Source organism: Cottoperca gobio, chromosome 23 (genome assembly GCF_900634415.1).
Source record: "Cottoperca gobio chromosome 23, fCotGob3.1, whole genome shotgun sequence".
Taxonomy (NCBI): Eukaryota; Metazoa; Chordata; class Actinopteri; order Perciformes; family Bovichtidae; genus Cottoperca; species Cottoperca gobio.
Genome location: NC_041377.1, coordinates 247,611 through 263,894, shown reverse-complemented (window position 1 = coordinate 263,894; position 16,284 = coordinate 247,611). Strand labels below are relative to the sequence as shown.

Here is a 16,284-nt window from a genome sequence, read left to right as displayed (position 1 = left end):
AGATAACATTATTGGTAAATCCTGTGCACTGATTCTTCTTTTCACTAAACCTTTTGTGGGTTTTTCCCGCCGTCTCCTAATATGTTGAATCTCAGCATGAAGCCAGTTCTGCTCCAATTTATCCCTGAAAGCAAAGCTGACTCCAGATCATCCCAGAGCCGGCTTTATGAGTCTTATCACCCGCCCGCCTGCCTGCACGCCTCGTCCGAAAAACAGAAACAGTCAATTGTAACGATATCTCCTCTCTTTCTTTTCTATCGACACAGAGTAAATTAATTACATTGCTGTTAGACTTGTGGTAATCTTCCTCTGGAGTGATGCACACACACACACACACACACACACTCACACACACGCTGTGTACAAAGGAGTTAAAGCTCTTTGAAACAACACTTATCTTGGCAGCGTATCCCGACGGTTTGTTTTTTAAACACACAAACAATTCAAACAGCAAAATAAACAAGTGCGCTATTGATTTCCCAGAGTGCAACAGACCGCTTATCTCTTTCGCCTCGCGGTAAGAGCTGACAGTTTCCTCATTAAAAATGAATTGGATTAGCATTGCATTGAATGTGGTGGGAACACATACACACACGTACACACACGTATTGTTTCTTCGAGCGATGAGGATTTCACTCTCAGCCTAATTCACACTTAACCTCACTCACACACACTAAAACACAAGTTTCTCACCGTCACCTGCAGCCGGATCACATTCCTCAAGATTGCACCGAAGAGGGGGGGATTGTGTCAGCGAAGGAGAAAGAGAGGAGATATCCATGAGGGAGGAGGGAGGAGGCTGAGGGGGAGGAGTGGTGGGAGGAAGAGGGTGAGAGAGGACAAGCTGCAGAGTCTCAGCAAGCAGTCGCTGTTGAAGTGATAATGAGACATTGATCAGAGCCTCGCAGATGGCATGATGAAATACATGAACTCTGTCTGTCTTCATCTCTCCCACTGTCTCGTTTTCCTTTCTTCCTTTCTGTTTCTTTTGTTTGGTGTTTTGTTCTGTCTATTTTCCATATTTTGTTTGTCCTCCCGTTTACACTTTTCTTCGTTCTTTCTCCGTCCCTGTTCCTCCGTTTAGTCTCTTATTGTTATACGTTTTAGAAACAATGCATTCCATTGCAATGGGAAGTACAATAGCTGCAACCACGCACATCCACACACACACACACACACACACACACACACACACACACACACACACACACACACACATCCACACACACACACACACACACACACACACACACACACACACCAGATTCCAGACTCCAGGGGCGAAACCTTTGGCCGCCAAAGGGTGGGAACATTTATTGTGGACCGACCTACAGAGCGAGCTATAGAGTCAGTTAAAAGGAATAGTTCACTGTTTTAGGAAATACCTGTATTGGCTTTCTTGCCCAGAGTTTAACAATGAGACTCGTACCTCTCATACGATATGAAGCCAGCAGCCGGTTAGCTTAGCACAAAGACTGGAAAGAAAGGGAAACAGCTAGCCTGGCGCTGTGCAAAAATCCACCAGCCAGCATCTCTGAAACTCATTAATTACACCAAGAAAACGCTTTTAAATGAATTCACAACATTTCTAACAGTTCCTTTAGAAAATAAATGACAAATAAGTAAATTAATGCACAATTCAGAGACAATGTTGCACAAAAGAAACTCAACAAACACTCAAATATCCTACAAAAGCTCTGCATATTCAAGCTGTCAAAGTGCTGTGAAGCCTTCTCTTAACGATGTTTCTTCTTCTTCTTCTTCTTTCTGGCTCTGCAGCGGTGGAAGACAGGAAGTTGTTCATCGGCATGGTGTCGAAGAAGTGCAACGAGAATGACATCCGGGTCATGTTCTCTGCCTTCGGTCAGATCGAGGAGTGCCGAATCCTGAGAGGGCCCGACGGACTGAGCAGAGGTGTGTGTCGCTCCGACTCACTTCCATCCACACGTAATGCTCCTCATGTGAATATTATTACCAGAATGGCCTCTAGCAGATGTTGTTGTTCATTGTGTCGACTTGTGGCGTGACTCAAACTCAAAGTCCTGCAGGAAGTCTTTGCTAAGTCACTGTGTGACAAGAGTTGGCTGGTTAACGATGGTTTCTGAGCCAATGGCTGTGTCAAAGAGAATAAACAGCTTTTTACTTGAGAGTAAACAGGATAGGGTCATGATCCAGAACTCTAGGAGTGTAACTGTTTTAATTGTATTTCTCATTTGCATGCATGTCTATTACTGGATGTTTTTCCTGTCAATGTCACACGAAGACATTGTTTACTGTAAACGTTGGTGATTAGTGTCTTCCTGCAGCAGGAGACGTACACTTCAGGAGACAGTTGCGTAGCTTTCTTTCCAAAACTCCCCCCATTTACCTGAAACGGTCTTTAAATGTTGTTATCAGACGGAATTCTGGGCATAACTTGGACTAGAAACACGGCAGACTTCATGTTGGACCCTGACCAATCATAGCTCGTCGTCTTCCTTCCCTGTCGCTCGAAAGAGTTTGCATCTGTGTGCAGAGTTAAAATGCAGCACACAGGTGTGAGTAATTTAATGCTCCTGAACCAAGAGTGATAGTCAAATGGTTCACTGAATTGAAATCAAGCATCAGCCCACTTCTGCTTCACTGCATCTACGTGTGCAAATAGAAACGTGTAGAAATAGAAATGTGTGATTAGCTGTAAGGCTTCAGAATACAGAAATAATGTCAATGCAGTTAGAAACCAGACCAACGAAACTCATAAGTAACCAAAAGAAAATTGGAATCAGAAGTTCTCGATTGACCTGAACAGTGAATTTTAGCTTTTATGTTTCTCTCTGTCTACTAAATTTGTTGCATCAGCTTCTGTTTTCAAACAGCAGCTTTTTGTAAAATGATCCAGATGTCCTTTAAGGTTCTGAGAGAGTCACGTTGAGAAGTTAACACAAATGAACTGAAGCAACATCTTGAGGCTGTTGTGGCCACTGTGAATACATGCTTCTCTATATATATATATATATCTTCCCCTCTCTCTCTCTCTCTTCTCCCCCTCTTGCTCTCTCAGCTTCAGTCCCCCCTCACCCTCTCACGCCCTCCTCCGACCTCCTCACCTCCCTCCATGTCCTTCACCTTCCCTGCTGTTCCAGTTTAGCCTCACTGTAAGCCAGTCCTAAGCTCTTTGATACTTCCATAGAGAGGCTCTTTGAATTTACAGTAAGCATGTGGTTGGTTATATTTACAAAGCAAAATTTCAATTTCCTTCCCTTTTTACTTAATCGGTAAAAGACTAAACGAAGATGAAGGATTCCGATCAGTGTTTTCCTGTCGATCTTCAGGTCAGGAAATTCGATCAATCCTCCAAAACGTGGCTTCTGCACCAGGCAGACGCAAACAGTCAGGCCACCTTTGCTGCACGTAATCGGCGCACGTTGAGGCCACATAATGTACTCCAAGCAAAGTTTAAAAACCTCTAACAAGCTGCCAGTGCAATTGGATCTGTCGACTCCAGAGTTCTACATCAAACTAGGGTACAGAGTTTAAAATAACCACTCTAGAAAAGTTCAAAGTCATGATTTCAGTGGATCATAAGGGCGACATATGACCGGATCTCGAAGTACTTCCAACCAAGCCCCGGCTGTCTCATCTATCAATCCAGTCTCAGCCATTGTACCTCCTATAAATAGCCCCTGTAGTAACACAGGGACCCTTTCCATCATCAACCTGCCAACGCAGCTGCCCACCCCCTCTTCATTTCTACTATCTTCCCAATACTCCTTACCTCCCCCTCCCCCCTCTCCCCTTTGTGGTTTCTATGTGCTGAGGAGACGGAGGGGCTTTTGAAACTCTCTGTCCTCCTTTTCCTCCTCCTGTCACTCGAGCTGTCACTGTCATCGTCACGGAGATTCAGTGTGGATCTGTCGGTCACGTATATTTCTTTCTGTGCTTGTCGGACGTTATGGATGTTTTATCGTTGAGTCTTATTTTCTCAATGTGTCTTCTCTCTTTTATCTCCTTAAGGTTGCCTCTATCTAGATCCAATCTTTGCCTAAATCTAAACAACTCAAACTCCCATGTTCCTTTGCTTCTTCAAACAGCAGCCGCCCCCTCCCAGACACTATCTCCTCACCCTCGCTGTCCTAGAATCCTCTCTTGCATCAATTTGTCCTCTTTTTCCCAGACATCCCACATCAGCCTCCTTCCATCCCTTCTCCGCTCCTCTCTTTTGTCCTCATGAATATTTCAGATGCGATGGCCAAATCCTCGTTTCTGTAGAACTGATATAAGCCACTTACCAAGAGGAAAACGCTGCTAGTCCAGCTCGAGTCTGGCTAGTAAATAAACAACCCTAACCAGGTTGGAAATAAATAGGTCTTTAAGGATTTCTAGCAAGTCCCAGAGGCCCTCGGTCCCACCTAGCTGCGCTGCTGAGCTCCTGTTGAAGCGCGGTATCAATCAGAAGAGAGCTCCGCCATCCCACTATTAATAAAATATGGATCACACCACCAGTGGATGGCTGGGCCTTGGGAGCTACCCTACTTTCATTAAAGGACTGTTTGGTTCTCCGCTGACGACAGAATGCGGTCCGTGAGGTATTTTTAGCGTTAAAGCCACGTCCCATCTCTCCGCTGTGAAAAAATAAGACATGAACCAACCAGCCAGAAAGCACGGCTTTTAAAAAATAAATAACAACGGGAAGGAATTCTTTATTTACAAGCTTAGACAGAATCTAAGCTTCAGAAAGCAGCTAAAGATAGACATTATGTTTGGGGAACAAAGTATTCTGTCTGCCAGTTGTTGACGAATGTTTCCGCTAGATGACAACCAATGACGTTGTTGCTGACCAGTTTTATAAATAGAGTCAGGAGCCATCAGTCTGGAGGGCTAACCCAAATGGAAGACCCCCCCCCCCCCCCCCCCCCCCCCGCGCGCGCATCGCTGCAGAGGATGGGGCAACCTGCTGGATACTAAGCAGTTAAATGACAGATTGTGGCCCGTCGAAAATAGACAGTCCCCTGAATCAGTTTAAAAAATGACCCCTTTTTTTAATGTCCTATCTGGAGTAACAACAGCAGCCGGCTCTGTAAAGGACAATTACAATGTTTACTAGGTCAGTCCTGCAGAATCTGGTCACCTTCAGTCTCTTTGTTACCTTCTCACCGCTCTCTAATGTTAAGTCTGCAAAGACAGTTTGATATGAAACTATAACTTCCACTTGGCAAGGACTGACTGTACATATTGAAAAAATCAGGTCAAAGCGGTTCATAAGGGCTTTACTGACCCGACACATCTTTTTTTTAAGACCTAGATAAGTTTATGCTACTGAAACTACTTTATTATGGAAAGATTGCGGTCGTGGTTAAAAGAAATCAACATTGAATCTGGACATAATTGAGTGACATACTGTATAAAACATCATGGGAACCACAGCTGCCGGTTTCCAAGTCTGACGCTTTTGGTTTAGTTACATTAAGTCAGTACTTCTGCAAACAAAAGAGGCCGCAGAGGACACGCAGCTCACTTACATTTGGCTGACACATTATACTTAATTTGTACATAAAGTATTGTAAATTCTTTATTGGGTCCCTTTGAGATGCATCATAACGTTTTCAAGGGCGTCCTCAACGACAATATTCGAAATAATCGCAATTAAACAAAACATTTGACAAAAAAACGTCATTAGATGATCGACAAGGACCGGGCTCTCTCTAGATCTGTGTATCGGACGTACGCAGGAGGCAAACTGACCATTCGTCTCAGTCAGCCTCGTTCTGTCACGGCCATCTTTTAAAAGAGGTGGAGGAAGGGATTCCCTCCGCTCATCTGTCCTTACTCTCTTCCTCCTCCCTGCCCTTTCATCCCATCCACACAGCCAGGGAGAGTCTCTCTGATGACCCAGGCTATGAGTTTATTCCCCTATTGCCAAACCACGAGTCAGCCAGCCGAACCTGTGCGTGCGTGCGTGCGTGCGTGTGTGTGAGCATGTGTGTAATCAGTTCAGGCCTGGCTGCACTAACATGGCTTGGTGAGTTTGTTAGCATATTATTAGTCCAGGGGGTTGTTGAAGCTCTTCTCACATTATCTCCTGTAATCACTCCCTAACCAGTCAGACAAACACAACCTTGCCCCCCCTCCCTCCTCTCCCCCCTTTACCCTCAAACTCCCCTAAAACCCCCTCGGGCTGCGTCCAAACTTGATTGGCTAAAATCAGTGTCAGTCACGGAGGAGGTCGACTACTCCTCCGCTCACCTCCTCCTCTCTCTCCGTCGTCTCTGTGGATTGAGTTTATTATGATTTTCTATCTGATTCCCGTCTTCTCGAGCCCCTGCAGATATTTTGTCCCGACTCGCCGCCGCCGTCGCCACCACGTCTCTTTCCTGTTTAACAAAGAGAGAAAGAGGGCACCCAATCAGACGCACAGTACAGGCCCAAATTAATTCAAATGGCTTTCATGCAAATTTGGACTGATTTACATTGTTGAATTGTTGAGAGGAGAGAGCGGTGGAATTCAGGTCTGACTAATTCGGTCGGTGTGTCGGAGCGATAGGAGAAAATAAGAGACAGTGACAGAAAGAGAGGAGGAGGAGGGAGCAGCCGATCCAAAGCCTCGATGGTGATTGTCTCGGATGTCCTGTGGTGGCTTTGGATGGGGCGAGGTGGTGGGACGGGGGGGTTGTTGTCATGACACTGTGCTTGTTTTCCGGCTGTTGTTTCCACAGCGACTGATAACACTGTTGTCCTCCTGTGAGCTGTTCTCTGTATCAATCTCTGTTTGAAATTTTTTTTATAACAACGACGTGTCCAACCCTTTTGTCTTGTTTTTGTTCTTTCTCGTCTTCCCACCTCCTCCTCCTCCTCCCCCCCTCCCTTCCACTGTCCCTCCATCCCTCCCTCCTCTCCTCCCCTCCCTACAGGATGTGCGTTTGTCACGTTTTCCACCAGAGCTATGGCACAGAATGCAATCAAAGCCATGCACCAGTCTCAGACTATGGAGGTACTGTACTCTCGCTCTCTCTTTCTCTTTCTGTCTTACTCATTTGAAAACATGCACTTCACCCTGTTCATGTGCCGGCACTTTAATATGCCGCTCTCGTGTTTGAATATGTGTTCACTCCTGAGTCACCTCTCTGTAAAAGTCACGACTCCCTACTGTACTTTCTAGGCGGGGCCCAGAAACACTCTCATTACTCGCAGCAGGTCTCCAACGCTGTCACATTAACGTTAAGCTTTTAGCAGCAAGGTCAATTGAGACATTATAAAAGAATTCAAGGTAACAGAGTTATTGATCTACAAATGCTCAATTTCTCAGAAATGCAAACAGGAAGCAGCATTGTTACAGTGTCTCGCTCTTCCTCGCCGCTCCGCTCACTCGTGTTTTTGTTCACACATTTACTAGAAGAAACTTTTGGCAAAGTCTCAAAACTGTGAGAGAAAAAAAAGCGACACCTTTTGACACAGAAGCCACAATACGCAGGTGGTGTTACAGACCTCATCAGCTGCACAGCGACCCCGGCGGTGCCGTAATGGGGACCCAGCCGCAGCTCCTTTTGTGTTCCCCCGGTTTTTGGGGCGCCTTTTGTCAACATTGTCAGGCCGGTGACAGGGCAAGATGACAAGCCTGTGATTGGGAGAGAATTACACGGTGTAAGACGAGTGCACGTACGAGTCAGAGAGAGAGAGACAAAAAGGTAATAACGGGCTGTGTTCAAGAAAAGAGACGAGTGGCGTTCATCCCGGAGCCCCCTCATTAGAGCTGATCATGATAATCATGGCTGCTATTGATGTGCTGTGACCCTGACATGGGGAAAACGCACGCTCCTCCCTCCGTCTGTCTGTGTACGTGTGTGTGTGTGTGTGTGTGTGTGTTCTGTGGATGTTGTCACACTGCGAATATCAGTGAAGTGTCTGTGGATTTATGTGGCCGAGCAGCACCGGCGTGTCTTTCTGAGTGACACTCTCCACCGACGGCGTTAGTATTAAGCTGGAATTATCCTCAGTCTGAGCAGCCGTCTGCCACAATGGGCCCGGTAAACACTGCCAGTGTCCTTCGCTTTTATCAGGCACACAGAAAAAAGCCTTAAACCATAACCAACGATATTGCAGCGGACAATAGCGAAATACCTTCATTTCCATTTGAAAACAAGCTGTCTAGCCCCGGGCGGACCCAAATTGCCGCAACCGTTTGTTAATGTTCCTCAGTTTTGCAATTTAAAAGTAATTACTTCGGGTCCGTATGAAGGAATGAGGTCTGGTAAATAGAGTTTGGTTATTGTCTTGGCTCTATTGCACAACACTGTCTTAGATAGAGCAAGATTGTGCGTACATGTTGTGAAAGGGAAAAAAGGGAGGCGGCCCCGGCTCTCCATTCGCTGATGGCCCTGTCACTGTCATATCCATTCTCATTACGGCGTGACATTCAGGTGCACGGTGGCACACGCCCGCGCGCACACATCTCACGCAAACACACGCCGGCTGAATGTCAGGTCCTAATGAAAGTGGATGTGAGCGAGACAGGTAATTCACTGTCGAACCTCTGCAGACACACGAGGAGAGGAAGCGGTTCGGCTTCGTTGTGCTGTATTTGTGCTTTACATTATTCACTCCCTTTTTATAAATACTCATTTAGCACTCGGCTCCCCCTGTGCAGCGGTCCATCAACACTTAGTTCTGTTTCCGACGTTCTTTCCCCCCCACATGACACGAGAAGCCCACTCGCATATTATCCACACACACACATACACACACACACACACACCATCGCTGCACAAGCGTTCGAGCGCATGTAAACGAGAGCTTAAGTAGAGCATGAGAGACAACAGAGCAGTGTCTGTTTAAATAGTGAACAAACACATCTGTCAACAGCAGTGAGGAGAGGAGACGGAGAGACGGAAAGCGGAAAGGAAATATTAGATTTGATTAATCATGGCTGATGTCGTACAAGACGCCAAATAAAGCTGGAGACAAAGTCTGTCTGACTTAAAGCTCCGGCACAACAAATCAGTGTGTTTCTGAATACAACCGTTAGGTTTATTACACCAACTCGGTTAGGGTTAGGGTTAGGGCTTAGGGCTTAGGGCTTAGGGTAACTCGGACACTGACAAAAGACGGGTTATGGTTAGGGCTTAGGGTTAGGGCTTAGGGTAACTCGAACACTGACAAAAGACGGGTTAGGGTTAGGGCTTAGGGTTAGGGCTTAGGGTAACTCGGAACACTGACAAAAGACGGGTTAGGGTTAGGGGTTAGGTTTGGGGAAGGGTTAGAAATATGGATTACAATTTAGCGGGTTCATCCTCGGCCCACGCTAAACCTTTTATCCAGGTGTCATGAAAGTCAGATCAGGAGTTTCACCGTACAAACAAACGACCTCCTTGGCAGTAAATAAGACAACGAAGGAAAACGACTCAGATCTATTATTGACAGCAACAAACTTTAAAATGAAACCAATAAATACCAAACCGTCCATTCAGTGGAGACGGTGACGTATCGATCACTCCGTGAAACCCTCGATGTTGACGCTTGCATGACTCAGCGTGCAAGCGTTCTGTAGGGAAGGTGTTTCGGGGACAACAGGCTAAAACAAGTGTGCAAGAGGAATTTAGACTCTTATGGTTAACAGAGCCTCCTGCTTCGCTTTTAGGAGCTGCAGATAACACGGTTTGACATTTAAAGGCTCGGTGAGTGGTAAATAAATGAGATGGAGAAGGCTCAGAGCGTAAACTCTCTTGAAAGCTACGAGAGATTGATTTGCAAGGTAAACGGACCGGAGCTTATAAGTTGAGTTTGCGTGTATGCATCGGAGCGTTTTTGGGAGAGATGGGAAGGGATGTGTAATGCTCTCTTCACGCTTGTCTCCGAGACTTGGCTTCAGGGAGCGTAGTCAGCTCTATTAGCCGAGTGAACTCCTGGTTAAGTCGATCACAAGTCTGTAACTTCTGTCACACGCTAAAAAGTTTTGTGGACAGTGAGGCGAGGTCAAACCACAGCCTGACGCAGGTGCTGTAATTAAATTATCATACATTTGGACAGCATAATCGTGCCAGGTGCTTCATGTAACTATAGGTTGAGCAGACACTGACCCATCACACACGCAACACAGATGAGATGTGTGTGTCTGGAAAGGTTTCATGAGGGTCAATTAACCTGCTGCACGAAGAACTGACATCAATATGCTGAGAAAGGTATCCAAGTATGAAACAAGACACAAATAACATTTCAGAAAGGAGTGTTTTCCCCGTAGAAACGTCTCCCGGTGAGAGAGGTTTCTGAGAGACCGCGAGCGCTTTATTATCCTCAGAAGTGAAAGTTGTGCAACATGGGAGACAGTCTGCAGCTGAGAATGTCTCTCCTGAAATAGAATCAAAAAGAAATTGACGCTCCTCCACCAGCATTGAGTTAATGACATGTTATTTTCAAAACGTCTGAATCCAGAGACCATTTAAGACCGTTTTTTATGACTACAAAGTTGTATTCCTTTATTGGCTCACATTAGTTGTCTGTTATTAATAAATTCGGTGTATTATTATGTGTTAACAATCTACGAGGGACTCGTAAAATATGGTGGTGCTCGCAGAGACGTAGAATCATCATGTTGCGCTGTGCAAAAGTGACCAATTCAAAACAAATCGGAGGGTTTGCTGAAATTCAGTAACGCGCAACATGAGGTGTAATGGCCCCCGGCGGCCGTCAGCAACCAATACCTATCGGCGTTATCTGCCTCGTCAAATATTCTGAAACAGACTTAAAAAAGCTGGAAGGGTGCACGAGAACCTTTGAGAGTGATGATGCTTCCCTTGTTCCTCGCTGCAGGAAAGCTTTGGCTATAGTTAGTTTTAGAAACGTACCGTTCCCAAAACTAACAGAACACAGTCGTGGTTTAACGAGAGATTGGATTTATAATCCTAAAGGTTTGGACAGCGGTGGTCTCTGAGCAGCCAAACAAACTGAAGTTGTGTTAATAAAGAGGTCACTCAATAACAGGCTTTATTTCATTTCCCCATGAGCCAACGCGGTTTGATTTCAATCCACGCAGCAGTGAAAGGACTCCCTGCACCATGTAAACACAGAAATGCACATTTGTGACGAGCGATCGTGTTTCAAAAACAACTTGTGTCTCCCTTTGAATGTGAAGCAGCAGCAGAACGACATGTTATTAGCATTAGCGCTAGCTTAATGCAGGCCGATTTGAATCTAATTACAGAATGTGAATGCATTGAATGGTCTCAGAAATACAGGGTTTGCTTTAAGAAGCATGTAATCCTTTCGCTTGTGTGAAATCCTAATACATAATTTCCCAGTGTTTGACATTAGAAAGTTCAAACTGTTATTAATCTGTGATGAATTATTAAAAGATCCCCCTGCAGTACAAATCAATGATGTTTTGTTGCTGAGTGAAAGCAACAGATGGTAGAAGCTGCCGCTTTCTCTCCACGTGTTTCCATCACTTGAGGTCAAAGTTGACCAACCGGCCGATCGCCTGGAAAACTTTAAAGTGCAGCCGGCAGCACCGAGCGTACGGGCCGCTCTCCCGGGGCAGGACTCTCATTCTGGGCTGCGTTCCCCCCCCGCTCGCTGGGTGTCAGCTGGAGTAATGAGATATTTAGCAGAGAGGTATGGGGAGCTCCGGTCTCGAGGGGAATCGACTGCAGCGGCGAGGGCCCCAGACTGACACTCTCCCTCCGAATGCAATTCTGCCATCGTCTCCTCGCTTTTATCTGTCGGCGGTCGGGATAAAGAGGGGAAATGACCGGTGGAGAGACGCAGTAAATATGGCGGCAGACAGGAGACACGCTCGTTCAGCTGATAGAGTCCAGCCTTGGCCCACAGAGGAGGGGTCACACACACACACACACACACACACACACACACACGCGCGCGCGTACAAGTTCAAAGTCGAAACTCGACTAACTGGCTGCCTTGAAATTGGGCATTAACTGAATTATGATTGGTTCTGATATTCTCTCTCTCTCTTTACGTACAGCGGTTGTTGTTATTGAACCTTTATTTAACCCGCTGAGTCCTAATAAGTACCAACGCAGGTCGCTGCATGAAGAGAAACACAAAGTCACAGACGGAACTCAAGCAGCTCACGTTCAAAAGAGGAATTTAAGAGAGCTGCAAGTTTCATAAGCAGGTTCGTTTATAGAAACATTGACATCTAAAGGAATCTTCCTCTGATTCCTTCATTTAAATGTTTTATTTAAATATTAAACGTCTCAGGATAAGTTCGGGTTTGCAGAAATAACCTGTGTAACAAGCAAATCACTGCCCACGTGCTGAAAATAGTCCCTGCGGGTGTCCAACGGGGATGAATTGAGGAATTTCTAGATTTATTTCGTGAGTTAATTTGAGTAAATTGACATTTCACAGCAGGATCCACAGTCTCTGTTACACAACATACCTGTACACACACACACACACACACACACACACACACACACACGACATATATCTCAGCTCTGTGCGCCCGCGCTCTCTGTAAAGTAGCCAAATCCCTTCCCTCCCCAGCCGAGTGCGGATCGTGCCTCAAACTAAATGTTTCAATCAAAAGGTTTTTATTCTCCCGTGGCAGATTGCCTTTGTTTCCAACGGATTTGCCCCGAGTGAGGCTTTGATTGCAGTGTGTGAGTAATGGTGTGGTGTGATGGATTATGACTTGCTGTTTCAGCTTCAGCTGTGTTTCAGCCCTCGTGTGTTTCTTCTTCCTCTCCCTGTGTGACACTTTATTGTCTCACACACTCAGGAATAGAAATTCGGACCATTAGTTACACTTCTGATTGTCCAAATCTCCAAATCTTCCTCCTGCCCTCTCAACCTCTCATCCTGGTCATCCCAATCAATCTCTCTCGCTTACACACACTCCAACACACACACACACACACACACACACACACACACACATCAAGTCTCTCTTCATATGAGATGATGAAATAGTTGGCAAACTCGGGAAATCTGTTTCTGGTGAAACCGTTCTGGACTCAGAGATAACGGAGCCCTTGTGGGGGAAAGAAGAAAGCCCACTGGCTTTAGAGTCAAGTTTCCTGTGTGACTCTGTGTGTGTGTCCTGTGTCACTGTGTGTGTGTGTGTGTGTGTGTGTGTGTGTGTGTGTGTGTGTGTGTGTGTGTGTGTGTGTGTGTGTGTGTGGTGTGTGTGGGTAAAAGCTTGTTCTTGCCCTTATTAGATGTATTTATTGTATTAATCATGTTTTCTACCTTCTTTCATCGTACACAGTTTTCAGTGTGTTCTAATTATCTTTCGTCTCTTCTTCTCTCCTCACTCTTCATCTCAAACTTTGTTTCTCTCCTCTCTTTCATCCGCATCCTCTCCTCTCTTCTTCCCTCTCCTGTCATGTCTCCTCCTCTCCTCTCCTCCTCTCATCTCCCCCTCCTCTCCTCCTCCTCCTCTCCTCTCCCCCTCCTCTCATCTCCTCCTCCTCTCTCTCCTCTCCTCTCCTCCTCTCCTCCCTCCTCCTCTCCTCTCATCTCCCCCTCATCTCCCTCTCCTCTCCTCCTCCTCTCCTCTCCTCCTCCTCTCCTCCTCCTCTCCTCTCCCCCTCCTCTCCTCCTCCTCTCCTCTCCTCCTCCTCTCCTCCTCTCCTCTCCTCTCATCTCCTCCTCCTCTCCTCTCCTCTCCTCTCCTCCTCTCCTCCTCCTCCTCTCCTCTCCCCCTCCTCTCCTCCTCCTCTCCTCTCCTCCTCCTCTCCTCTCATCTCCCCCTCCTCTCCTCCTTTCCTCTCCCTCCCCTACAGGGCTGCTCGTCTCCCATCGTGGTGAAGTTTGCCGACACGCAGAAGGACAAGGAGCAGCGGCGTCTGCAGCAGCAGCTGGCGCAGCAGATGCAGCAGCTCAACAGTGCGACCACCTGGGGCAGCCTGACGGGCCTGGGTGGCCTCACCCCGCAGTATCTGGCTGTAAGGAGAGCCGCCGCGTCGCCCACCATCACCTCCACCCCTTACTACAGCCCCATGGCCAACGCCGCCGCAGTCAGTGCCCCAATCGAAAACCTCCAACCTGAAAACCCCCAAATACTCTCACTTGGCCTCCTTCTCTTCCTCCCTTCATTCTTTTGATCTCTAATTCTTCTCCTCCATCCTCCTCTTGGGATTGTAGCTAGAGAGGAAATGAGGTCTCTGCACAGAGTTAGAGGCTGCAGGAAGCCAACAATATGTTAAATATCTTATATTCACTCTTATTCAGACCATGGGAAGTATCTCCATACAAACGCACATGTTTGTGATTCCTGATCATCTGTTTTTAGGCCAAAATAACTATTTTATCATCTTTACCCGACAGAAAATATAATACAAATATATTGTTTTCAAAAGCATTTAGCAGTAAATAAATGAACTTTCTTGGACACAGGGACGCTGCTTTATGCATGTACTGCAAATCCAAATGTTTTGCATTTTTAAATTTGCACATAAATTGAAAGATTGTGTTTTGTTTTTTAATTAGTTGACAAAAAAATCCTAAAAATAAATAAACTGAAAGGCTAAAACACAGGGCTGTTTTTTAAAAATATTTTCTAAATTGTAATTGTTCCAATATATTCAGTCATTGTGGTAAATTCTTCGGACTTCTGTGGGATTAAACAGAAACAGAAAGCGGGCTGTGGACAGGGTGGAGCCCCTGGGAGTCCACTGATCCCCAATTTGAGCGATCCTGCAGTGGAGGCTCAGCTGCTTCTCATCAGTTGATTTGTTTGATTGGGGGATTTGTGGGGTTTTCTTGTTTTTAAGTAGGGTTCAGAAACCTCCTTCTCTCCCTGTGTGTCTGCAGTCCTCCTGTACAAAGCCCCGACACCGACTCTTTTCCCCATTCCTTAATTTCCGCCCGAATTCCCCTAAAAACACAAAACACACATCTCAAAAAGTCTGAAGATTCAATTCCCAATTTGTTTGACCGTAAGTGCAATCAACCGAAATTTACTGGACATCGATTTCTGAAAGATGTGTGTGTTTTGTGAATTGGGCTTCCATATTTCTCTGCTCTTTCACGTCCTCTGTTTCCCTCTTCTGAAAAGATGTAGCTGTTCTGCAGTGAAAGAAATGACACAGACAATAGAAACAAGATGTTAATTTGCTGTTAATTCGAGTCTTTGAAGGATGAGTTCTTGACGGCATCAGTATTCCACTTTTGTTTTGGAATCTAATTAGTCGGCTAGATTAGAGCTTTCATGCTCAACTTGTCTGGAAGAATCGTGGTGGAATACAAACAGTGTTTGCTTAGAGGAGAGATCAAACTATATTAGCAGCTCATTTACTCATCGAGCACTGAGGCAAACACCACATTGATAAACCGCTCGTTACGGCGTTAGCTTCCCAGTGTAGCATTGTAGAGACATGTATGAACCTCTGTGTCCACACGGCTCACTTTGTTTCTCCCTCTTCTTCTCCTCTCGCTCTTTTCTGTTTCCCATCAGTTGCTCCAGCAGGCCACCTCCTCCAGTAACCTGGGAGCCTTCAGCGGGATCCAGCAGATGGCCGGTGAGTCGACGAGCTCTCATGTAGCCGTGATCCACGACGGCGGCGGACTCTTTGTTGCGCCTCTTGTTATTTCTTTTTTTGTTCGCAGACTTCTAAAAAACAAAAAGAGGACCAAAGAGCATAACAGATGAACTCACGTGGTGGAGTAAAGAGAGATCTTTGCCCTGAAGATTTATCAACTGTTGCTAAGAATTGTCTTGATCTTTTAATGAGGCCAGACAAAGAGTTGTGCCCTGGGCGTGGAACAGTAGCACCGAGGCTCTGCCGGGGATGGATGAATCGCAAGGAGGGGGGGGGGGGGGGAATGGTTAAAAATGGGCTCGTTTTGGTGGATATCTTGCACTGCAGGTTGGCGCCATCTACTGCTCTCTTACTGTGGAGGGTCTCTGTCATCTGCACTCACACATTTCTCCTCAAGAGCATCCGCAGGTTCAAACTCAAGCTTTTTATAGCCGTTTTAAAATCTATAATAATGGCGTTTATAGCCGATTTAAAGACGACTTAAATCAAAAGGAATCTGCCTCTTCTCTGTTGCAGTGAATGTGGGGAAGTTTCCAAACTCTAAATGTGTTGAATAAGAGAAAGGACACAAAGAAATAAGAAATAAAGTGGTAAGGGACGGTCCAACTCTCTTAAGTGAAGCTGATGCAATAAGAAATGCACACGGTATTAACCCAGTTGTGCATTAATCCGAGCCGTGAGCGTGGCAGGAAGCCTCCTATTAAATGTTGAACAAGATAAAATCTCTTGTCTTTAAGAAATATAATTTTTAGGGCTTTAAATGTAGGTTCTTTAAGACTTCCAGGGACCCGTGGATACTCTCTCTCAT

At 45.8% G+C, this 16,284-nt stretch overlaps 1 protein-coding gene across 33 annotated transcripts in view; it reads left to right on the top strand.

Moving 5' to 3' along the window:
- Window positions 1-16,284, top strand: part of celf2 (cugbp, Elav-like family member 2) — a 161,028-nt gene that overhangs the window by 126,083 nt on the left and 18,661 nt on the right. For 16 of the 33 annotated variants that reach the window (XM_029461992.1, XM_029462011.1, XM_029462006.1 and 13 more), the window contains 4 exons: window positions 1,780-1,947; window positions 6,888-6,967; window positions 13,719-13,952; window positions 15,392-15,455. In XM_029461992.1, the coding sequence (XP_029317852.1) occupies window positions 1,780-1,947; window positions 6,888-6,967; window positions 13,719-13,952; window positions 15,392-15,455 (546 nt within the window). The remainder of the gene's footprint in view (window positions 1-1,779; window positions 1,948-6,887; window positions 6,968-13,718; window positions 13,953-15,391; window positions 15,456-16,284) is intronic. The other 17 variants (XM_029462019.1, XM_029462018.1, XM_029462002.1 and 14 more) reach the window with 3 other exon arrangements.